The 22,485-nt window shown below is 52.7% G+C and overlaps 2 protein-coding genes across 2 annotated transcripts; one reads left to right on the top strand and one right to left on the bottom strand.

The window, feature by feature from the left end:
• Positions 1-5,567: 5,567 nt before the first annotated feature.
• ATP4A (ATPase H+/K+ transporting subunit alpha) lies at positions 5,568-17,989 on the top strand. The gene is made up of 22 exons (XM_037039660.1): positions 5,568-5,639; positions 5,732-5,872; positions 5,960-6,019; positions 6,446-6,649; positions 7,776-7,889; positions 8,130-8,382; positions 8,618-8,886; positions 9,508-9,706; positions 10,083-10,192; positions 10,272-10,406; positions 10,762-10,954; positions 11,700-11,875; positions 12,539-12,675; positions 12,763-12,913; positions 12,999-13,167; positions 13,259-13,413; positions 14,626-14,749; positions 15,216-15,361; positions 16,629-16,762; positions 17,114-17,215; positions 17,305-17,396; positions 17,579-17,989. Exons 1-22 carry the CDS (start codon positions 5,628-5,630, stop codon positions 17,605-17,607), a joined length of 3,105 nt encoding a protein of 1,034 aa, XP_036895555.1. The 5' UTR covers positions 5,568-5,627; the 3' UTR covers positions 17,608-17,989.
• A 2,575-nt stretch (positions 17,990-20,564) lies between these two features.
• TMEM147 (transmembrane protein 147) lies at positions 20,565-22,316 on the bottom strand. The gene is made up of 7 exons (XM_037039600.1): positions 22,136-22,316; positions 21,998-22,067; positions 21,483-21,542; positions 21,261-21,397; positions 21,048-21,132; positions 20,840-20,961; positions 20,565-20,756 (listed from the first exon to the last, which is right to left on the bottom strand). Exons 1-7 carry the CDS (start codon positions 22,210-22,212, stop codon positions 20,633-20,635), a joined length of 675 nt encoding a protein of 224 aa, XP_036895495.1. The 5' UTR covers positions 22,213-22,316; the 3' UTR covers positions 20,565-20,632.
• Between the last annotated feature and the right edge of the window lie 169 nt (positions 22,317-22,485).

The raw sequence follows: 22,485 nt of genomic DNA, 5'->3' as shown, positions 1-22,485 counted from the left end.
GAGTACACCAAAAGGTAGAAAGGCAATAGTGGGAGAGGTCCTCCTCTCCCATTCGCTGTAAGAAATTCCTGCTTGAGCAGGAAGATGAAATGGTCTTTGAGAAGGGAATCCACCCTTCTCCCAAGCTGCCCAGCACCTGAATAAAACCTCTTTCCTTTCGCACCAGCGCCTGCCTCACATGTTTGCCTTTGGTCGTGGCAGGCAGCCTGCCCTCTGTTTTGTTTGCTTAGGCATTGGGGGGAAAGCAAAGAAGGTTATGGAGACGGAGACGGCTGGTGGGAGATGGCAGGCTACAGTTTAGTCAAGGAGGTCTAACTGGGAAGGCAACCTTTGCATAAAGGCCTGATGGGGGGAGAGAGGAAGCCATGAAGATATCTGGGAGAAGAACATTCCGAAGAGAGGAAACAGCAAATGAAAAGACCAGGAAGTTGTCTGCTGTGTTTGAGCGAGCAGGGAGCCAGTGTAGCTACAGTGGAATGGGTCAGGGAGAGGTTGGGAATGGAGGTCTGGGAGGCAACAAGGCATATCACGAAGGGTTTAGGCAACAATGTGGGGACTTGGCCTTTACCTGGAGTGAGGGGCAGCTGGGTAGAGCTCTGAGGCTGAAGGGCCCTGACCTGATGCTGGGTTCGCCACCTCCTTCTGTCTGCATGTGGGGAGCAGACGGTGGGGATGGGGACCGAGCAGAAGACCAAGGAGGAGGCAGCCGTGATATCCATGAGAGAGAAGGATGGAGGTTGTACCAGACTGGGAACAGAGGAAAAGGGAGAGGTGGATACATTGTGGATATAATTTTAAGGTCATAGATAAGGACAGCCTGGCCACTTTCTGAGGATGGTTGACCTTCCCATATCAGAACAAACGTGGGAGAGGAGTAGAACATAGAACACCAGCCTGCCAGCTTAGCCAGGCTGGGGCCAGACCTCAAGCTCACCTTGTTGACCCTCTGCCTGCTCTTATGCCAATTTAAAGAGGAGGGCATAGGTCTCTGCCTGTGCAGGTCCTAACTTCAGTTTTCCCAGGGCCTGGGGGTAGGATGGAGGTGACATGCCCGGGAGGTGAAAGGCATGGCTAATTCCACTATCTTATCAGAGAGACCAAACACATACCAGAAGTCACCTCACAATGAGTTCTTTCACTCAGTAAATACTCCCTGAGGCCAGCAGGGGCTGGCCCTGGGCTGGACAAGGCAGTGCACAGTGGGCACAGAGACGTCCTGAATCATGTGCTCACTGGTTCAGGGGAAAGATGAAATGTCACCAAACTGTTGGCCAGAGTGGTCAGGAGTATGATGGGGTAATTATGGATCATGGTGGTCAGAGCTGGGATGGGGAAGCCTAGGGTCCAGGACAGCGCAGGGGAGGTACCTGCCTCAGCCTGGTGGATGGTCCAAGAAGGTTTCCTGGAGCGGGGAACATCTGTATAAGAACAGAAAAGAGGAGGAGCAGCTGAACACGGGGAGGATGCAGGGTGAATGTTTCAGGCAGGGGACATGCCTGTGCCAAGGTCTTGATATGCTACTTTTGACAGAGGGCCTGGGGTGGGGAGGGGGTGCTTTGAGTCCTAAAACATGAAAGGGGAAGGTGGCATCTGGCCTTGTAGGGCTGAATCTTTAAAGTGTGTTTTACATGATTCTGGGAGACTTGTTCAAATTCCCCTTAAAACCCACTCACCGTTCACCATTTAATAGTATGTCCTCTGCTCTTCCTCAGGAAGAAAAGANCCTCAGCCTGGTGGATGGTCCAAGAAGGTTTCCTGGAGCGGGGAACATCTGTATAAGAACAGAAAAGAGGAGGAGCAGCTGAACACGGGGAGGATGCAGGGTGAATGTTTCAGGCAGGGGACATGCCTGTGCCAAGGTCTTGATATGCTACTTTTGACAGAGGGCCTGGGGTGGGGAGGGGGTGCTTTGAGTCCTAAAACATGAAAGGGGAAGGTGGCATCTGGCCTTGTAGGGCTGAATCTTTAAAGTGTGTTTTAACATGATTCTGGGAGACTTGTTCAAATTCCCCTTAAAACCCACTCACCGTTCACTGTTTAATAGTATGTCCTCTGCTCTTTCTCAGGAAGAAAAGACTTTTTAAAATTGTTTGTTGTTCTCAAAAGTCTCCAATGATCCATGTGCCAGGCAGGCTCAGAGAAACCTTTCAGTGCAATGCTAAATGGGTCATGTTACACTTGTGGCACTCCCGTGAGAAGCCTCTGCCTGCAGGTCAGGTGAAGAGTTCCTTGTGAGCTTGAAATGGCGTGGCACAGTCTACCTAGGGCTCCACTTCAGGGTGCCAAAGGTGTTGGCACATCCCTGCTTTACCCACATCCTGCCTGTGGGCAACAGCCTGTGTCCAGCCCCAGACACAGATTAGGATTTCTGGCATACACAATGAAAGAATAAGTGCACGAGCAACCCCTACCCCAACCCAAGACGCAGAACTTGAGTAGCATCGCAAGGCTATGCAGTCAAAGGGGCTGGTAAAATGTTTAACTATTAACAGGGCTGGGCATCGACCAGTCAGAATGGACAAGGCCATGGAGCTGGAGCCTGGTTGGGCTGGGCCAGTGGCCCCTTGAGGTGGTCACGTACAGGAGGTCTAAGGCTCAGACAGTGGCTGCTTCCATCACTTTAATCATCAGTACAGCTGAGTGCCTGTGTGGCTGTGACAGTGCTTTCGATGGAAGAGAAAGAGATCATAGAAAGCCCTTGGGTCATTCCTCAAGCCTCTTGGTATCTCCAAATGTCCGCCTTCTTCCGGACTAAAAAATAAGGTTTGTCTTGAGAAAATACTGTGTGCAATGCACCACCGTATGTTCTGGCCAAAACTGTACAACTTCAGTCTTATCATAAGGAGCCACCAGCAAACCCTAACTGAGGGGAATTCTGTATAGTAACTGACACTCTTTCAAAATGTCAAGGTCATAAAAGACAGAAAATACTGAGAAGATGTCACAGGTTGGAGGAGACTCAGGAGATGGGACAACTAGATGCAGAGCGTGATCCTGGATTGGCTCCTGGACCAAGAAAAGGATATGTGGGAAAATGGGGCAAATTCAAATAAGTTCTCTAGATTAATTAATGATGTCATATCAATGTTAATTTCTGAATTTAGTCATTGGACTGTGGCTATGATAACAGTGTCTTTATTTACAGGAGACTCATGCATGAGTATTTATGGATAAGCATCCTTTTCCCAATTTACTTTCAAATGATTCAGCCAAAACTTAAAAAGATACCTATTTATCTATCTATCACCTATCTATCTAGTACAAATGTGGTGCAATCATTAAGTTTAGGTTAAGAGTAGGCTGGTGGGCATTTTACTATACCTATAACTTGTAGGTTTGACATATTTAAAATAAAAAGTTAGAAATTATTATAGACTTATAAGACTAAGAAATGAGAAGACAAATGAGTCAGACACCAGAGAAGGGCAGCCTCTGAGTTTGGACAAAGGTCTGCACAACATCACAGGTCAGCGGTCTACTGCCAGTGATAGTGCCTCAGTCTCTGCATCTGTGACTAGGTCTTGAGTTTCCCTAATTTGTGCAGACATGACCCCATATCTGCCCCAGGCCCTACGCACTTTGGCAGGTGGTGGGCTAGTAGGCCAGGGTGGGAGGACTAGGGACAGTGAGAGGCACTTGAGGAGTTCCAGTGACTAAGAGTTCCTGAGGGCCTGCCCAGTTCACCAGATCTGCTGATGACCCTTCCTAACCACTGGGTGAGATGGACACTATCCAACATTTAGGAATGTTTGTGGAGGATCTACTGTGCACCGCGGGCACTGTTCTGGGTGCTATGCAGACATCAGCAGACACAACCTAGTCCCAGTTTTCCTTGTAGGGCAAAAGATTTTCATCATAAAAATAAAATACAATGTTACATTGGGATAAGGAGTGTGAGTAAAGGAGGGTGAGTGGATGGAGGCTGATAGGGGTGCAATATAGAAGCCAGGACTCTCTGAGGAGGTGGCATTGGAACTGAGACCTGGAGTTGAGAGACAGCCATGCAGGTATCTAAGGAAAAGTACCAGTCAAAAAAGCTGCAACGGCAAAGGCCCTGGGGCCACAGTCTGTACGATGTGCAGCAAGGAGGCCAAGTGCCAGTGGAACCATAGTAGAGGTTGAGCCAGGAGAGGTGAGCTGGAGCCAGAGCTTGCTGGAGTGATTGTGGTCTTTATTCGGAGAGAAAAGGGAAGCCAGTGGAAGGTTGTAAGCAGGGGAGTGACCCAAGCTGCTTTATGTGTGCAGCCCAGAGAAATGAAATCCCAGGAAGCAAGTGGATACATCGTGGCCCTGCCTGCCTCTGGTTTGGGGTTTCCTGCAGCAGGCTGGGCATAATCAACTGGGTGGGTGTGGGAAGGAGCTTTGACTTTCTCAGGTGACCTGCCCCAGAGGAGAAGGACATCACCAAGGCAATTATCTTATTGGATATACCCACACCTGCCTCTGGATACATGTCTACCCCTCAGGCCCAAACATGAGATATCAAGGACCCACCATTCAACCAGTCCCACATTGCTGCCTGCGAGATTCCTGCCAGGGGAATTGGGAGGAGGTCCCCCATCCTCAAACCTGGCACCATGCACCAAAATCCAGGACCCTGGGACACACATTTTCCCACTTTGCACTTTGGTTTATACATCCGGCAGGTTGGGGTGGAGACAGCAGCATGACTGCAGTGGCTACAGCTGGATGTGTAGAGGAACTCTAGGAATCTTCCTTGAACTCCTTTGAGCCTCAGTTTCCTCCTCTGCGCAATGGGAATGAGGATGCTACCTTCACAGGCGTTTGTTGCAAGGATACATGAGGTTACATATATGCAGTACCTGGACATAGTTGGCCCTACAGCTGTGAGGTTTTGTTTTTTTTTTGTTCGTGATCCCTCATATAAACCAGGCTCCAGGTCCAATGTGGGCTGGAATCCTGTCCCTGATACTTACTTGTTACACCCTTGAGCAAAGTTCTTAGCCTCTCTGTGCCTCAGTTTCCTCATTTGAGCAATGGAACATGGCTGTTATGAGGAACTAATAGAACATTTGTACAAAGCACAAGGAGCAGACCCAGGACACAGTAACAACTCCACGAAAGACAGCTGTTACAGTGGCTGTGGGGAGCGTCCTCCCCCTCCAGGTGTGACACACGCCGTATGGCTTAAACATGGACACTCTGCAACCAACCTATCTGCTTCTGAGTTCTGACTCTTTCACATCTTATCCTGGAGACGATGAACAAGGGACTTCACTCCTTTGTTACTCAGTCTCCCCATCTGTAAGGCAGGGTAAGAAGAGTGCTCACCTCAACGGTTGTTGTGAGGTTAGATAAATCACCACACGAAAGTCCTCAGCACAGTGCCTGGCGCATAAGGACACATCCGTTTGCTGTTTTTCTTGTTACTGTGGATATTCCCGCTGGTTTCCTGATCTCAGTGGCAGGTGGCGATGGGGTCTGGGCCTGTTGGGCAGCCCAGTAGGGAATACCTGAGCTGCCCAGGCCTAGAGGTTACCCCAAGGAGCCCTGTAATCAGCTGTAATCAGGCCAGTCCCGCCACACCTCCTCCCTTTCTGGGTATATCAGGGCTGGTCCAGACCCAGGATCTGTCTTGGCAAGGGAGGGTGGTTGCACTGGGAGCCATGGGGAAGGCAGTGAGTGGGGCCCGAGGCCAGGGGTCAGGGGCAGGAATTGGAGGCAGGGGTTCTGGTGGGATCTGATGCCTCTCCTCTCCCCCTGTTTCCAGGAGAATTACGAGTTGTACTCGGTAGAGCTGGGTCCTGGCCCTGGTGGAGACATGGCAGCCAAGCTGAGCAAGAAGAAGGCAGGCAGTGGAGGGGGAAAGAAAAAGGAGAAGCTGGAGAACATGAAGAAGGAGATGGAGATTGTAAGCATGGACCTGAAGGGCTGGGTTGGGGGCTGGGGTGGGGGCCAGTGAGAGGTGGACAGCGAATGCCCTGCCCTCACTACACAGAATGACCACCAGCTGTCAGTGGCGGAGCTGGAGCAGAAATACCAGACCAGTGCAACCAAGGTGAGCTGGGGGCAGAGGGAGAATGGGTGCAGAGAAGGGGAAAGGTGAAGGAGAGAGGGGGAGAAAAAAGGGAAAAATACACTAGTGAGAAAGGGAGAGAGGGAGAGAGAGAGAGAACAAGACAATCAGAGACACAGAGAGAGGCAGAGAGATGGGCAAGGAAGAGAAACAGGAGCAAAGACAACAGAAAGACAGAGACAGAAAGAGGAGAGAGAAGAGAGACACAGAGAGTTACATGAAGGATGGGATGGGAAAGGAACAGGAACAGAGACAAAGATGGGGAAAGAAATGAAGAGGTGTAAGGCAGCTGAGGGGAACAGAGAGGGGGAAACAGGAAGGAGAGATGGAAGAGCCAGCCCCTGAGGAGTGTATGGGGAGAGGAAAGCTCTTAGTGGCCACTGCCACCCCATCCCATCCTATCTCTAGGGCCTGTCTGCCAGCTTGGCCACGGAGCTGCTGCTGCGGGATGGGCCTAATGCGCTGCGGCCACCAAAGGGTACCCCAGAGTATGTCAAGTTCGCACGGCAGCTGGCAGGTGGTCTGCAATGCCTCATGTGGGTAGCTGCTGCCATCTGTCTCATTGCGTTTGGCATCCAGGCCAGTGAGGGTGACCTCACCACTAATGACAATGTGAGTGGAAGGTGCTGGGGGGCAGACACTGAACACAGGAACCCGGAGGACAGACAACATGAAGGATGGCATTCAGGATACCAGGGACGTAGGGTGGGGATTTGGGGACACAGAAATGCAGTTTGAAGACATGATAATGGAGGGGATGAAGGGTATTTGGGTGTGGAACAGATCCAAGGTTACAGGAGACACTGGAGAATGTGTCTCAGGTATGGAGGACATAGGCAGGGATACAAGGACAAAGAAATGCAATACTTAAGATAAGGGACTTGGGAAACAGAACATGGGACAGATCCAGGACAGAGGGCATAGGGGACACTGGGACTCAGACATGGGGCACAAGGACATAGGGACATAAGGGACACAAGACTAAGGACACAAGACTCAGGACACAGTACATGGAGAGACATAAGACACTAAATGTGGAAGTATAGAGACAGAGAGAATATCAAGATGCAGAACAAGAGGACATTAGATATATGACAGGGGTCAGAACGAGAGACATGGAGACTTAGGGACACGTGACACTGAATGTGACATGGGATGGGGACTCAGAAGTACATAGACTTGAAAGACACTGGACATAGATAGGGACTCAGAATTTGGAACCTGAGACACTGATTGTGAATTCACAGAATATGAAGCATAAGATCAACAGCACACACACATGGGAATGGGGGCATGAGGGCGCAGTTACTGTTGGGTATAGAGGACACGGAGGATGGCTGGCAGATTATAAGGACGGAATATGAAGCATGAAGAGACAAATGGCAGTGGACCTGTGGAATGCAAGACTGGAAGGACACGGGAAAAAGGAACCCACACCATCAAGGGGCATGGTGACATGGGGCACACATTACAGGATGTGGGGACATGGGAGAACTAGGACTCAGGAGCCAGCGAATATGCTACATAGGGAAGCTGACAATGCAGGGCAGTTGAACTTGAGATACGGAGACTATGAGGATGGGAGATGAAGGCCACAGGGAACAGCGCATGAGTCTCCCCGGTAGAGTGAGGGCAACCATGGTGGGAGTGACCACGAGAACACCAGAGGACCAGGGAGGTCCTGTGCAGGAAGCTTCCACTCCTACGCATAAGCCAGTCCTCACTTCTCCTCCCCTAGTTATACCTGGCACTGGCCCTCATTGCTGTGGTTGTGGTCACCGGCTGCTTTGGTTACTATCAGGAATTTAAGAGCACCAACATCATTGCCAGCTTCAAGAATCTTGTGCCCCAGGTGGGTTCCCCCAGCTTCCCACCATTTCAGATTCTAGAGACGCCACGTCAGCTCAGGCAGGCTCCTGGCATCTGTGTGGCCTCCTCCCAACAGGCCCAGCTTGCTCCTTGTCCTTGGCCTCCATCTCTCCCCGTAGGTCCTCAATTCCTCCCCTTGTTTATCTCCCCGCATCGCTATTTCACTCAGCAAATTCCACCCCCATCTGCTGCCTGCTGCAACACAATTTCTCCTGCCCCATAGCAAGCCACTGTGATCCGAGATGGAGACAAGTTCCAGATCAATGCAGATCAGCTCGTGGTTGGTGACCTAGTGGAGATGAAAGGTGGCGATCGAGTGCCTGCTGACATCCGTATCCTCCAGGCCCAGGGCTGCAAGGTGGACAACTCCTCTCTGACCGGAGAGTCTGAGCCACAGACCCGCTCCCCCGAATGCACACACGAGAGCCCACTGGAGACCCGCAACATCGCCTTCTTCTCCACCATGTGCCTTGAGGGTCTGTGAGGCCCTTGCCTACCTGCCCAGCTGGCCCTCTCCATCACGGCTTCCGCTGCCCCTCTTTTGCTACATTCTGAGGCACACTGCCTCCCACTTCACATGACTGCCACCTCTTTAGGTCATACTACTTCTCTAGCTCCCATTATTGCTACCCTCTTCCTTCAGTTCACACTGCTGTGCACACCCCACCGCTTCCCTCCCAGTTCTGAGTCACCCTCTTGCCCCCCCTGCAGGCACAGCACAGGGCCTGGTGGTGAACACCGGTGACCGCACCATCATTGGGCGCATTGCCTCACTGGCATCTGGAGTAGAAAATGAGAAAACACCCATTGCTATTGAGATCGAACATTTCGTGGACATCATCGCAGGCCTGGCCATCCTCTTTGGTGCCACATTTTTTGTGGTGGCCATGTGCATTGGCTACACTTTCCTGCGGGCCATGGTCTTCTTCATGGCCATTGTGGTAGCCTATGTACCTGAGGGGCTGCTGGCCACTGTTACGGTGAGTTGTGGAGGCAGAAGAGAGGTGCAGACAGCTGACAGGGCGGTCTACCTGTCCATGCATCAGGCTTCCCTGCACCCTCTCCCTGTGTGTCCCTCCATCCAGTCACCTCCCATCCTCCCACCCAGCTTCTCATCATCCATCTTTCCCTCCCACCCCTCAACTCTACCCCTGTCCATTCCCTCAGTGAACATTCACCGAGGCTACTGTGGGTCATGCCCTGTGCCACAGGCCGAGGGCTCAGATGGACAGGGAGGGTCCCTGACTAAAGGGGGCTGAAGCTTGAGAGTGTGGACTGCCTTGAACGGTCAGTTCAGAGGAGGCTGAGGGAACGTTTGTTTTCTCATTTTGATTGTGTTGATAGGAGAATTTGTAGAACTCAGCTAAGGCTGCTTACGCAGGGGCCTGGCTATGTTTATCTGGGTGAATTGGGGAGGCATAACCAAGTAGAAAGCACAGGCTGGAGAAAGGCGTGGAGGCAAGAAAAAGCCTGGGTTTTGAAAAGAAATGTTGTATACTCAGTACTGTGGCTGGGGTGAAGGATCCTCAATGCTGAGAGAAGGGAAGGGGGGCTAGAAGCAAGGACAGGCCCCACGCCGGCTTTTCTCACCCTTCCCCTAGGTCTGTCTGTCTCTGACAGCCAAGAGGCTGGCCAGCAAGAACTGTGTAGTCAAGAACCTGGAAGCAGTGGAGACCCTGGGCTCCACGTCAGTGATCTGCTCTGACAAGACGGGGACCCTCACTCAGAACCGCATGACTGTGTCCCATCTGTGGTTTGACAATCACATCCACTCAGCTGACACCACGGAAGATCAGTCAGGTTTGGGAGTGGAAGGAGACAGGGGCACTGGCAGGCTCTGGTAGATGGTGGAGGCTTAGGTGGGAGCCCCGAAGTTACTGAAGGGAATCCAGGGAGGGCTTTGGGTTAGCGGGGAGGAACTCCATCCAGATGGGTCCAGGTCTGTGAAGGGGCTGGGTATGGAGTCTCCCATGAGACACCATACCGAGTCTGGAGAGCAGGCTCCACCCCGGAGTATGAAGGAAGCGGTTGGGTCCCACACAGGTCTGGGGAGGGAATCCTGTCCAAAATGTACCCGGAGGACTCAGTTCCGAACTGAGTGTGGGAGTGCCTCTGCTCTGGGTCTGGTGCGGCGTGTAGTCCCCTCGCGGACCCAGCCTGGACATCCGTCCTTCAGGGCAGACGTTTGACCAGTCCTCGGAGACCTGGCGGGCGCTGTGCCGAGTGCTCACCCTGTGCAACCGCGCCGCCTTCAAGTCTGGCCAGGATGCGGTTCCCGTGCCAAAGGTGAGAGCCCGGGGTTCTCGGGGCACACCAGGAGCCTGGAGCAGTCTGGCTCGCACCTGACACTGGTACCCATTCCCAGCGCATCGTGATCGGGGACGCGTCTGAGACGGCGCTGCTAAAATTCTCGGAGCTGACGCTGGGCAACGCCATGGGCTACCGCGAGCGCTTCCCCAAAGTCTGCGAGATCCCCTTCAACTCCACCAACAAGTTCCAGGTCTGAGTCCGCGGGCCGGCGCTGCCAAGGCTCACGCCCACCCACAGCAAGCCCAGCCCACTGTGGGCCGCGATCTGGGCTGGCCTATGGCGGGGGTTCCTCCCTCCCACCCATCTCCTGTCTCGCCCACGGCTCCTTAGCTTGCTCTCAGCTGTCAGGCTTTCCATGGTGGTAGGTCGCAATTCACTCCGGCGCTAATTAAGTCCATTCCCCACGCCCTGGCCCCTAACTATTCAGCCCGGTCCCAAGCCTGGGCCTCTAGAGGGGACGTGCCCACCTTACCCTCTCAAGGCTTTGCGGGGCAGCGCCCCTGCGCTGTTAGCGGCGTCCCCTCCCCCCTCAACCTCTCCCACAGCTGTCCATCCACACGCTGGAGGACCCGCGGGACCCGCGGCACGTGCTGGTGATGAAGGGCGCCCCGGAGCGCGTGCTGGAGCGCTGTAGCTCCATCCTCATCAAGGGCCAGGAGCTGCCGCTGGACGAGCAATGGCGTGAGGCCTTCCAGACTGCATACCTCAGCCTGGGAGGCCTGGGCGAACGGGTGCTGGGTGAGACCCTCAAGGCAGGGTAGGGGATAAACCGGGATGTAAGGAGGAGCTGGCACAGGCTGAGGCCAATCTTCCCTGGACAGCCTTGACCCTGCCTTTTCCCACCCCTGGCTGACAGCTGGCCTGCCCCAGTCTACACACTCGCCTTCATTTTCCCCTGTCTCGCTCCTGACCCCTGTCTATCCTCAATTCTTGTCTTGACCCAGCCTCTCCAGACCTGTCCTCACCTGGACCTTCCCTATCTTGACCTGAACAGATCCTGGTTTTCCCAGCTGTTGCCCCAACTGATGACCTGCATTTGCTCTCACCTTCACCTTTTAGAGTTCTCCTCTAGACCCTTGGACCTTCCATAATCCCTGCCTCCCCTCGAGACTTTCCCCAATCCTTGTCCTGAACTCTGACCTCCCCCAATTTTGTCCTGACTCCTTAAACCTCCCTAACCCCTGCCTCAACTCTGGCAGCCACAGGACTGTGGTCCAAGTCTGGAGTTTTCATTTTACTTGCTGTGTGACCACTGGCAAGAATTTTCCCCTCTCTAAGCCTCGTCTGCAAGGTGAGAATATTAGTAGGCTCATAGCGTGGAGGTGAGGACGGATTCAGAGAATGTGAATGAAGGATTCAGCACAGGGTCAGGCATCCATGGATGCTCTTGGTATAAGAGGCCTGGTTATTGTGCTCACCACCTAGCCTTCCTAGCAAAGGTTCCACCCAAGGCTCCTCTCTGACTTTCCTGTTTTCTGATCAGGCTTCTGCCAGCTCTACCTGAGTGAGAAGGACTACCCACCCGGCTATGCCTTCGACGTGGAGGCCATGAACTTTCCAACTAGTGGCCTGTGCTTTGCGGGACTTGTATCCATGATAGACCCACCCCGGGCCACTGTCCCCGATGCTGTGCTCAAGTGCCGCACAGCAGGCATTCGGGTATGCCACTTGGGAAAGGACCCGGTGGGGCAAGGACAGACGATGGGAGGACTGGGGCATGAGAGACCCTGTGATATCTGAAATTAGCTTGAACCCAAAATGGAATATGTTCGTTCATGAAACTAAAAAGTTCTTGGGAATAAAGGTTCAGATATAGCTGGATCCCAGTGTTCAGTGTCGTTATGAATTTGCCCTTCTTCATGTGCCAGCTCTGCTTTTCTCTCTGCTGGCTTTATTCTCAAGTAGTCTCTCCATTTTTTTTTTTTTTAGATTTTATTTATTTATCTTTAGAGGGGAAGGGAAGGAGAGAAGAAGAGAAACATCAATGTATGGTTGCTTTGTGTGAGTCCCCTGCTGGGAACTGGCCTGCAACCCAGGCATGTGCCCTGACTGGGAATCAAACAGCGATTGTGTGGTTCGCAGGCCCGTGCTCAACCCACTGAGCTACACCAGCCAGGGCTCATTTCTAATTCAAAACTTGCTCTGCCTCCCACATCAGAATGTCACCTCCATGAGGACAGGGATTTTTTTGGTCCCTGCTATTTCTCAGGCAGATAGCCAGTGGTCACAACTGGGTGAATGAATGAATGCATGTATCACAAGGGAAGACACGGAGATTGGGCTGATCTGAAGGGATCAAAGATCTGCTGGTCCTCCGCACAGGTGATCATGGTGACAGGTGATCACCCCATCACCGCCAAGGCCATTGCGGCCAGCGTGGGCATCATCTCCGAAGGCAGCGAGACAGTGGAGGACATTGCTGCCCGCCTCCGTGTGCCTGTGGACCAGGTTAATCGGAAGTAAGTCCTCTTCAGCCCTCTCCGTGGTTCTTTCCACACACTCCACAGACCAAGGCCCCAGTGACGCCCTCTCATCTTCCTCCTCAGGGATGCCCGTGCCTGTGTGATCAATGGCATGCAGCTGAAGGACATGGACCCGTCAGAGTTGGTTGAGGTGCTGCGCACCCACCCTGAGATGGTGTTTGCTCGCACCAGTCCCCAGCAGAAGCTAGTGATTGTGGAGAGCTGCCAGCGACTGGTGCGACCCTGACGATGAAGGCGGGCAGATGGGTTGGGCTGGCCCTGGGATGGCCTTTCACTGACCACCTGCTCATTATCTGCAGGGTGCAATTGTGGCTGTGACAGGGGATGGCGTGAATGACTCCCCAGCTCTGAAGAAAGCAGACATTGGTGTGGCCATGGGCATTGCTGGCTCGGATGCTGCCAAAAATGCAGCCGACATGATCCTTCTGGATGACAACTTTGCCTCCATTGTGACGGGCGTAGAGCAGGGTCCGGGCTGGGACAGAGATAGGGGCAGGCAGTGTGGGCACGGGAGGAAGCGGGCTATGAGGAGACTGAGGTATCTGCTGTACTCCCATAGGCCGACTGATCTTTGACAACCTGAAGAAGTCCATCGCCTACACATTGACCAAGAACATCCCTGAACTGACACCATATCTTATTTACATCACTGCCAGTGTGCCCTTGCCCCTTGGGTGCATCACCATCCTCTTCATAGAGCTTTGCACTGACATTGTGAGTCTACAGCCCCAATGCCCCCACCCACACATACCCATAGATGTGTGCCCATAGACAGGATGGGCAGAGACCACCATGGACATTCTTGGACACAAATCAAAACAAATAAGGTGTATATACAACAGCCAGATGTGGAGACACAGGCAGGCAGGCAGATAGATACAGGCAGAACTATGGACATGGACACAAAGGTGGACACTCAGGTAGGCATGGCCAAAACCCATGGACACACATGGACTCAGATACGAACACTCAGATACACAAATGTATTAACAGATACAGATGTCTGGCTAAACTTGGATCACAGATAGATGTTGCTCAACAGGTATGGCCAAAAAATACCATCAGATAGATCTTAAGGCAGACAGATGGGGAAGAGTCACAGATTCAGCCACAAATGTAGCCAGGTGCTGGCCATGTTGACATGTTTATTCAACAACTCACACAGTGCCTCGTCTGGGCCACACACACATTAATTTACTTAATTTTGTCCTCATGATGACTCTATGACATGAGTTTTACTTATCGCCCTCATCTTACTGATGAGCTCATTGAGGCATAGGTAGGTTGAGTAGCTTGCCCCAGGTCACATGACTAATAAGTGACTCAGTGGGAATTTGAGGCCAGGCAGTCAGATGCCTGACAGCCTGAGTTCTTGATCAGCACATTCTACTGCCACTCTGTGGTCACACACACATGGGGTGGGGTTAGGAGGAGAACACAAAGACAGAATGGATACAGAGGAACAGAGATAGTGATAGAGGAAGCAACAGAGACACAAAAGCAGAGACACAGTCACAGGGAAAGAGACCAGGGACATGGACAAAGACACAAAGGGAGAGAAAGAGAAGCCAAGACCAGAGTACCCCAGAGCAAACATAGAGAGAGGAGGAGGAAGAGAAGGAAGAGGCAGCAGCAAGGGAGGAGACAGAGATAGAGACAGAGAACATGCAAGAGAGTAGGTAAGTACAGATGTTCTGATGGAGATGGACACCAGGACAGATGTGCACACAGATGTGGAATAGACATGCCAACACTCTTGATTGGGCCCAGGTGGATACAAGTTGTCCAGGCAGGTGTGGTCACTGCTGGTCCTGTCTCCTAACCTCATTTTTATCCCTCCCCACTAGCAATGGGAGGAGAGCTCTAGAGAGTAGGGGACAGGGGCCCAGGCAAACTCTTAACCAAGGTTCCTTCTGCTCCTGCCAGTTCCCATCTGTGTCCCTGGCATATGAGAAGGCTGAGAGTGACATCATGCATCTGCGTCCACGGAACCCAAAGCGTGACCGATTGGTCAACGAACCCCTGGCTGCCTACTCCTATTTCCAGATCGGTGAGTGCCCACAGGGCTGGGAAGCCTGAGGTCTCCTTCAAGGCTGCTCACCTGCCTTGGGGTCTCGACCTGTGGCTCTGTCTTGCTCTGGATCTTAATCTCTGCATTTTATCCTGGGTCCCTGTCATTCTGAGTCCTTATCTGCACATAATGATCTATATGGTCCCTGTATCCCTTCTCCATATCTGGCCCTGTTCTCTATGATCCTGACTCTGGGTTGCCTTTTGTCATTTTTTGAGTTCTCCAGATGTCTCTGTCACTCTCTGTGCCATCTTTTGTGTTCTTATCAATCTCTCTTGGGGCCCTTATCTCTGTGTCTGTGTCTCCACATCTGTCACTGCCTATGTTCCTGTGATTCTCATGTCACTGCTTATGTCCCTGTCTCTGTGTGTATATTCCTGACTCTGTGTATCTGTTCTTTTGGTCCCTCTCTGTGTTCCATCTCTTGTCTCCCTGCCTCTCTCAGGTGCCATCCAGTCATTTGCTGGCTTCACTGACTACTTCACAGCCATGGCCCAGGAGGGCTGGTTCCCACTGCTGTGTGTGGGTCTGCGGCCGAAATGGGAGAACCACCACCTCCAAGATCTGCAAGACAGCTATGGCCAGGAGTGGGTGAGTCCCATGACTCCCTCATTTCCAATGCCACCTGTCTAGTGTGTTTGGTACATGTATGACTGAGCTCAGCTAGAACATCCCAGACACCTAGACTCTGCCAGTTCTGGGTAAAAGGGCCTTTTTCTGTACTGTATTATGCTCCAAACTCCTGCTTCTGATGATCCCAGCTGCAGATGGGTCTTCTTCCTGCCCTGACGGTAACATATTATCTCAGGTGTGAAACCAGGCCCCTATTCTGTTATTTTTCCCACATTACTAACACAGAGTACACACCCATGCATTTGTGGCCGACTTTAATGAAGGTTTGGTGCAGAGATAGGCCAGACCTGGTTGGTAGGGATGTTTAGCTTGCCCTGTAAAGTTACAGATCCCTTTAAACATTGATTGTTGTGATTATAAATGTAGACCTTGGAGCCAGACTGCCTTGGATTCATGGTATGCTATTGACCCTAACTGCTGTGTAACCCTGGGCAAGTTCTTTTGCCTCGCTGCGCCCCAGTTTTCTCACATCTGAAGTGGAGAGGACATTGATGTCTACACCTCAGTGATGTTCCGTGTGGTCCCCAGACCAGCAGCATCAGGACCACATGGACACTTATTTGAAATGCAAATCCTCAGTCCCCATCCCATACCTCGGAGGTCAGAAACATTGGGGGTGCGGCCTGGAATCTGTATTTTAACCAGCCCTTCTGGGGTTCTGATGCACACTGAAGTTTGGGTGCCACTAGGTAGACCTCATGGGGGTACTGGATTAAATGAGATAATAGATGTGAAACACTTGTACCTGGAGCATAGAAAATGTTCCCTACACAATTAGCTGGGATTAAAAATAGTTACATTGAAGAAACGGACTTAATAGTGACCACCACCTTCAGTACCCTGTTCCCCATGTGCCCATCTGGCCCAGTTCATTTATTTTTTGCCATCTGCCTGGGTCCTGGAGTCACTGGACTTTGCAAATCCTGCCTTGGGAGTCCAGTTCATTTTTCCCAGATCCCTTTTGGGTGCACAGGAAATTCTACCTCCATTCTTTCCTTATGAAAGCAATTGGTCTGACCTGTTGTCTACCTACACACTGACATCCTGGCTCTGCTCAACCAAGGTTTCTGGGCCTCACACTAGCAGGTCTCCTTTCCCCACCACCCCAGACTCTGATGTAGGGGAAGGGCTTTTAAGGGTTCCTGGCCCCATGCTCTCAGTGCCTAGCTGGCTGCAGAGGCTCTCCCTCTGGGCTTAGGCTGCTTGTGTTTCTCCTGGCCCACAGACATTTGGGCAGCGCCTGTATCAGCAGTACACCTGCTACACCGTGTTCTTCATCAGCATCGAGATGTGCCAGATTGCCGATGTGCTCATCCGCAAGACACGCCGCCTTTCTACCTTCCAGCAGGGATTCTTCAGGTGTCCAGCTGCCCCTGAGCCCTGCTCTCAAGCCTTAGTCTCAGCTTCCATCAGGTCCTGACCAGGGCTTACTGCAGCAAAACCAGCACTGAATATGCTGGTGCTGGGTGCTAACATTCCTTATCACAGCTGGTCAGTATCTCCCACCGTGTGCCTCTCAACTGGCCCGTCCGTGTTTCATCAGCTAAAGGGGCGATGCTGTCAAGACCAGCATCCACCACTGCAGAGGTGCAGGCGATGCTAACGCCATCTGATCTCCTTTGCCCCAGTACCTGATTTCTATCTGGCCCCAAATTCCTGATGGCTGTCTTTATCCTGAGCCCAGCCTGTCCCACCCTGTCCCACCTGCAGGAACAAGATCCTGGTGAGTGCCATCGTGTTTCAGGTCTGCATCGGCTGCTTCCTGTGCTACTGCCCTGGAATGCCCAACATCTTTAACTTCATGCCCATTCGGTGAGGGGTCATGAGGTGTGAGTAGAGGGATGGGCATGTGGGGCACAGTCCTGAGGATGGCCTTCACCTTGCATCTCCTGTGCCTTCAGATTCCAGTGGTGGTTGGTCCCCATCCCCTTTGGCCTCCTCATCTTTGTCTATGATGAACTCCGGAAACTTGGAGTTCGCTGTTGTCCAGGGAGTGAGTGTGGAAACTGGGGACCTGGGGGGTGGGTAAATGCTGAAACGTTTTCAGAGCAGCTGTCCTGACCTTTGATCTTCAACACTTGACCTCCAAATCAAGCTGCCACAGCCTCTAAGTCCCTGACCCCACACCCTGACCCTCGTGCCCCCAGCACTGAGTCTTTGCTTTCTCTCTCCCAGGTTGGTGGGACCAGGAACTTTACTATTAGAGGGAGAGATGCCTTAGTGTCATCCCTGCCTCCACCACACCCAGGTGGGGTCAAGACTCATGGGGCTGTCCGGACCAAAACATCTGAGCAATCAAGAGTCCTAGTGCCTACTGACCTGTGCCTACTCCTGTAGCACCCCAAACTTGGAGGGATCCTTCCCACTCCCATTCCCCATCCCCATCCACAAGGCGCCCAACTTCCTGGAGAAGCAGTCCCTAGGCCCAGTCCTCTGAGCTGGCCTGGGGAAGCCCCCACCTGAGGGGAGGGTGTGGTGGGGAATAGGAGCTAGCAGCTTCTGTGAGGTAGGGTACCTGGGGGCTCTTCTTTAAAACACACTTGTGTCTGCATTATAGTAATAAACCAGCTCACAGCGACAGCTTTTCAATTCAGTGCGGCACCATCTTAAGTGGTTTTCACGAGTCCCTTTGGTCACACAATTCTTCAACTTAGGGGCCATTTGTTCAGGGCCTTATCATCAGTTCCTAAAACAGCCTGGCACACAGTAGGTACTCAATAACCCTTCCTTGGGAAAATGAATTCCCATTTTCTTGCCAAGGGTTACAGCATTTAAAGGCAAGGTGGATGTGACCACAGGCACCCTTCAGAGCACTGCTTTAACCACCCTCTAACCGGAACACTGCTTCTGGGCTCTCCCCTTTCCCAGCACCCAGCCTCCCTCTGGGGAGGATCCTGACACAGGGTATGAAAATCTTTTCCAACTCAGGCAGCCCCTCTGCCTGTACTTCACAGGTGTCTCCCTCCTGATTCACTTGTTCACGCCTCTGCTACCGCAATGGGCGTCCCAACCAGCTCCTGGAGGTTAAATCCATAGGCTGTTCCTTATACCCTCTCACTTCAAGTTAAGCTTCCAATTGCCAAAAACTCCCCTGTCCCTGGGCCCTCACCTCCCTTTGGCCACACCTTTTCCTGGTCCCCTTTCTTCCCTTTTCTTTAATATTAGAGTCTCTCTGGTTGGGCCCTGGGCTTCTCCTTCTTCACCACAGTGCTCCCTGTCCCTGTTTTGTCTCTGCAGTGATATCTACATCTGTCTCCAGCCTCAACAGGCATGTCTGAGGGCACCCATGCTGGCCTCTGCATCACCCTCCAAACCTGCTCTCCCACATTGTCCCATCAGTGGGTTCCTTCTCCCTGGGAAATGTGATGAGTCCTCCTGAGGACTCATCAGTTATTTAGTCCTTCTGCACCTGTCGTCTCCCCAACCCCCTCACCCCACAGGAAAAAATACACAGCTTGGTCACCACCACCTCTAATCTGCTCATAGCCTCTCTTCCTACTTGTCATCCCTGTCCTGGTCTTCTGGTCTGTCTTCCCACCCATAGTGGCCACAGAGATCTTCCCAGAGTTAAATATGACCCTGTCTGTCCCCTACCTAGAACTCTCCATGGCTCCCCACTGCCCCAAGGTGAGGAATTAACATTCCTCACCCTCAGAGCCTTCTGGCACTCGGCCCCTGCTGACTTCTGTCTCACAAGTCCCTTGAACAGGTTCCAACCAGTTATATTTTGCTGGAAAGGGAAGGTTGTGACTTTAAGACCTTAAGACTTGACATCTGCTTTTTTCCTCCTTGACCACTAATTCATCTTTCAGGTCTCTGCTCATAAACCTGTCTTCCAGGGAGCCCAGTGTGCCCTTCAGTCTGTCAGCTGGCTCCTCTGGGCCACCACAGCCCATGTTTTACCATCACAGCCCTAATAAATGTAGTTTAGCTTACCAGTCCTACCACTCCAACCAGGCTTCACCTATCACAGTCCTGATGGCTCTGGCCTGGGCCCCACCCTATCCTCCAACCTCCCCCAACCACTCTGGTCTGTTTGTATTCCATGAAAGCTGGGATTAGTTCACAGACAGTTGGCCACCAGCAGAGGGCATGGGTCAGAGTTCCTGCTCAGCAAATAACTGTCGTGTAATTTCTGCAAACTTCACTTGTTCCAGTAAGAGTCGAGAGCTAGGTGGTTTATGGGGTAAAAGTATGGGAGAAAGTAACTCCATTACACATCCACCTACCTGGGCTTGGAGAGGGCCCACTGTAATCCCTTTTCACATCAAAGTCAGGGTGACCAATCAGTTACTTCACTCCTCTCCCAAGTCACCCGTGGACCCTGCCTTGACTATGAGCAAGGAGGGGATTAAGCTAGATGGTAGTTTTATGTTCCCTCTGAAAACACCAAGACTGTCATAGTGGAGCTGAACAGAGCTGTGCATGGTGCTTTCCTAGGCCCAGGGTTAAATTACGTTATGGCAGGACCTCCACAGTCTGACAGAGTGAGGCAGGGGGCAACTGTCCTATCCCACACCCTGGGGGATACCACTGGGAATACCAGAGCTGGTGAACACTTTCCTCGGCTGGCAGGATTTGCATCAAGGAGGAGCTTAAACGTGACATTCAAAGCCCTGATTCTGACATACTTCTTGGAGGGGGAGGAAATGGGGCAGGGAGCTGAACCCACTGGACCAAGGAAGGGTGAAGGTAGGGAGGGTGGCTTCCAGGACAATACCTAAATTGAAGGACTCAAATGCTCTGTTTGGCTGCCACTGTCTCTGAACTCCACCCTAAGAATTCTCAGGCCAGGATTAATAAGACTGGGGTTTCAAAGAGATCTCCTTGGCTGTCGTCTAGGAGGTGACTAGCTAGGGAAAGGTCCATGTGGGAGAGGGCCAGATTAAGGCTGTGAAAAGTCCTCACGGACCCTCTTTTGGATTCTATCTCCCTATCACCTGTTCTCTGATTTGCCAGTGCTTAAAAGATTATGTATGTCAAGACCTTGGTCTACTCTAGGGAAAAAAGGAGACGAAGAACTGCTCCAGGAACATTGGACAAATCAGGGCCAGCTACTTTCCTAGCCTGTCCGCCTGGCTCCAAAGCCAGAACAAGGGACTCTGGGATGTAGGTGAGCATGGTAATGGTATACAGTTCTGGAGAGAGATATAGGCGGAAACAACTTTCCAAATACTGTTTACTTCATCAAAACCTGGAGACAAGGAAAAGGTACTTGGGACACCAAGCTTAGGAGTGCACGTTGACGACGGCAACATACAAGGCAAGGGTGCTGAGGGCCAGCAGCCCTGTCACTACTGCTCGGGCCAGAAGTGCCGTCCAGCTGCCCAGGGAACAGAGGTGGACGAAGGTCCTGTGGGGAAATATTACAATGAAAGAAGGAAAAAAGATAACCCATCCCCATTTGGCCCCACCCTTGAACCCAACCCAGCTCACTCCATGACAAAGGCCTTATAGACACTGAGGAACATCAGCAGAAGGACAGCTGGCCGGAAAGTGTGGTACAGGTCATAGCGTGTTATCATCCACACCTGGGCAGATGCGACGATATAATGGACCTGCAGGGAGGCAGGAAGTCAGGGCCAGGCCTTGAGGAGTAGCACCACCACCAAAAAGTCGTGTACAGGAGAGTGGGACTACGTACCAGACTGATGTTTGAGTCAATGCTCATCTGGATGTATTTCCAGTCAAACTCAATGCCCCGGGCTCCAACCCAGAGGGGGATGCAACTGAAGAAGGCAAAGGGAAGGGTTCTCCAGTACCCAGCAACCCTCAGCACCCAGAGCCTGAGCCCCCCACCTCCCTGAAACCCTGGTGTCTTTTTTTAGGAATCTGAGCTCCAGGCTCCTGCACACACCGGGACATAATGAGTTCCGCAGTGGCCCAGCCCAGGGCAGCAACCATGATCTTGTACTCCCCTTTGCCGGCATTCCGGGACATGACAAGGTTCAGGCCTACTAGGTCTGCCACATCCACGCTGGCCTTCATGAACTCCTGTGGGTCAGGTGGAAGCTTGCTTAAGTGCAGGTGCCAGGGGGCCTCATTTCTGCACCCCTCCTGCCTTCCTTGCCCCACTCACCCCAATGAAGTCATAGATGCCGCCTTCCCAGGTGGGAAAGAAAGTGGCCAGGAACAACATCTGAGAACAGAAAACAGAGGTCGCCTCAAGGTGAGGGGGACCAACTAAGGCGGTTTTGTGGGAAGTTAGTGTGTCCATGGTTCCAGGCTTCCCATGTGGAGAGGAACCACCAGATGAGGACAAGAGTACAGGACCCGGGGAGATGAAGGGTAGTGACCTGGAAGTTTCTCTATGGTGATCGCAGGGGATCACGGTCAGACCTGGAGGTGCCTGGGCATTTGCAGTCAGCGTGATGGTTAGCAGTTTTTAACCATACAAAATCCCTCTTAACTATACAATTGAGTTTCCTCAATTTTACAAAAATAGCTACGCAAAAGTTGCTCGGATGCCTCTCCTCAGGTTCCACCCTCCCATGTGTAGTGCTGAGAACCATCCCACACAGGGAAATTGCAGCAGGGTGGAGTCCTGGGTCTGCAGAGCCTGGGGGCTAGATGTGCCGCTCCGGGCGTCCTTACCTTGCACAGCTGCACGAAGAGGTAGGTGACGCCAGCCTGGACGCACTTCCAGAAGGCATTGTACTCAGACCTGTAGGAGCGGGCAGTGAGGGCTCGTCCGGGCCCGCGCCCCCCGCCCCGCGGCCGCCCCGCACTCACAGGCCGCTGCACTTGTAGGTGATGAAATAGGGGAAGTAGGCCAGAGCGAAGCAGTTCCCGAAGTGAAACAAGGTCATGGCGCCGCCCCGGGCCCCGGCGGAGCACAGGTCTCCCTACCGTGCCCGCCCGGCGTCCCAGCCCGCCCCAGGCGCCTCGGCCTCCGCCGCGGCCCGCGCGGCCTTCTGGGAGCGGAGTCCACGGCGCCGGCGCGCTGACGTCCCGAGCGCCGCCGAGGCGGGAGCGCGGGCGCTCGGACCCCGCGCGGGCGCTCGGACCCCGCGCGAGCCAGTCCCGCCGCTGGGAGTCGGCGCCGAGCCAGGCCCCCGGTGGGTGGGTGGCCATCGCCGGAG

Source organism: Sturnira hondurensis, unplaced genomic scaffold (assembly GCF_014824575.4).
Source record: "Sturnira hondurensis isolate 20B ecotype Veracruz unplaced genomic scaffold, ASM1482457v3 Scaffold0025395, whole genome shotgun sequence".
Lineage (NCBI taxonomy): Eukaryota > Metazoa > Chordata > Mammalia > Chiroptera > Phyllostomidae > Sturnira > Sturnira hondurensis.
This window is presented reverse-complemented; position numbering and strand designations above follow the sequence as displayed.

Coding starts and splice junctions, on each gene's coding strand:
- ATP4A (XM_037039660.1), top strand. Junction 8,383..8,617: donor CTCCACCATGTGCCTTGAGG/GTCTGTGAGGCC, acceptor CCCCCCCTGCAG/GCACAGCACAGGGCCTGGTG. Junction 12,914..12,998: donor TGGAGAGCTGCCAGCGACTG/GTGCGACCCTGA, acceptor CATTATCTGCAG/GGTGCAATTGTGGCTGTGAC.
- TMEM147 (XM_037039600.1), bottom strand. CDS start 22,212: ATGACCTTGTTTCACTTCGGGAACTGCTTCGCTCTGGCCTACTTCCCC. Junction 21,398..21,482: donor GCATCTATGACTTCATTGGG/GTGAGTGGGGCA, acceptor CCTGACCCACAG/GAGTTCATGAAGGCCAGCGT. Junction 20,757..20,839: donor TATAAGGCCTTTGTCATGGA/GTGAGCTGGGTT, acceptor ATTTCCCCACAG/GACCTTCGTCCACCTCTGTT.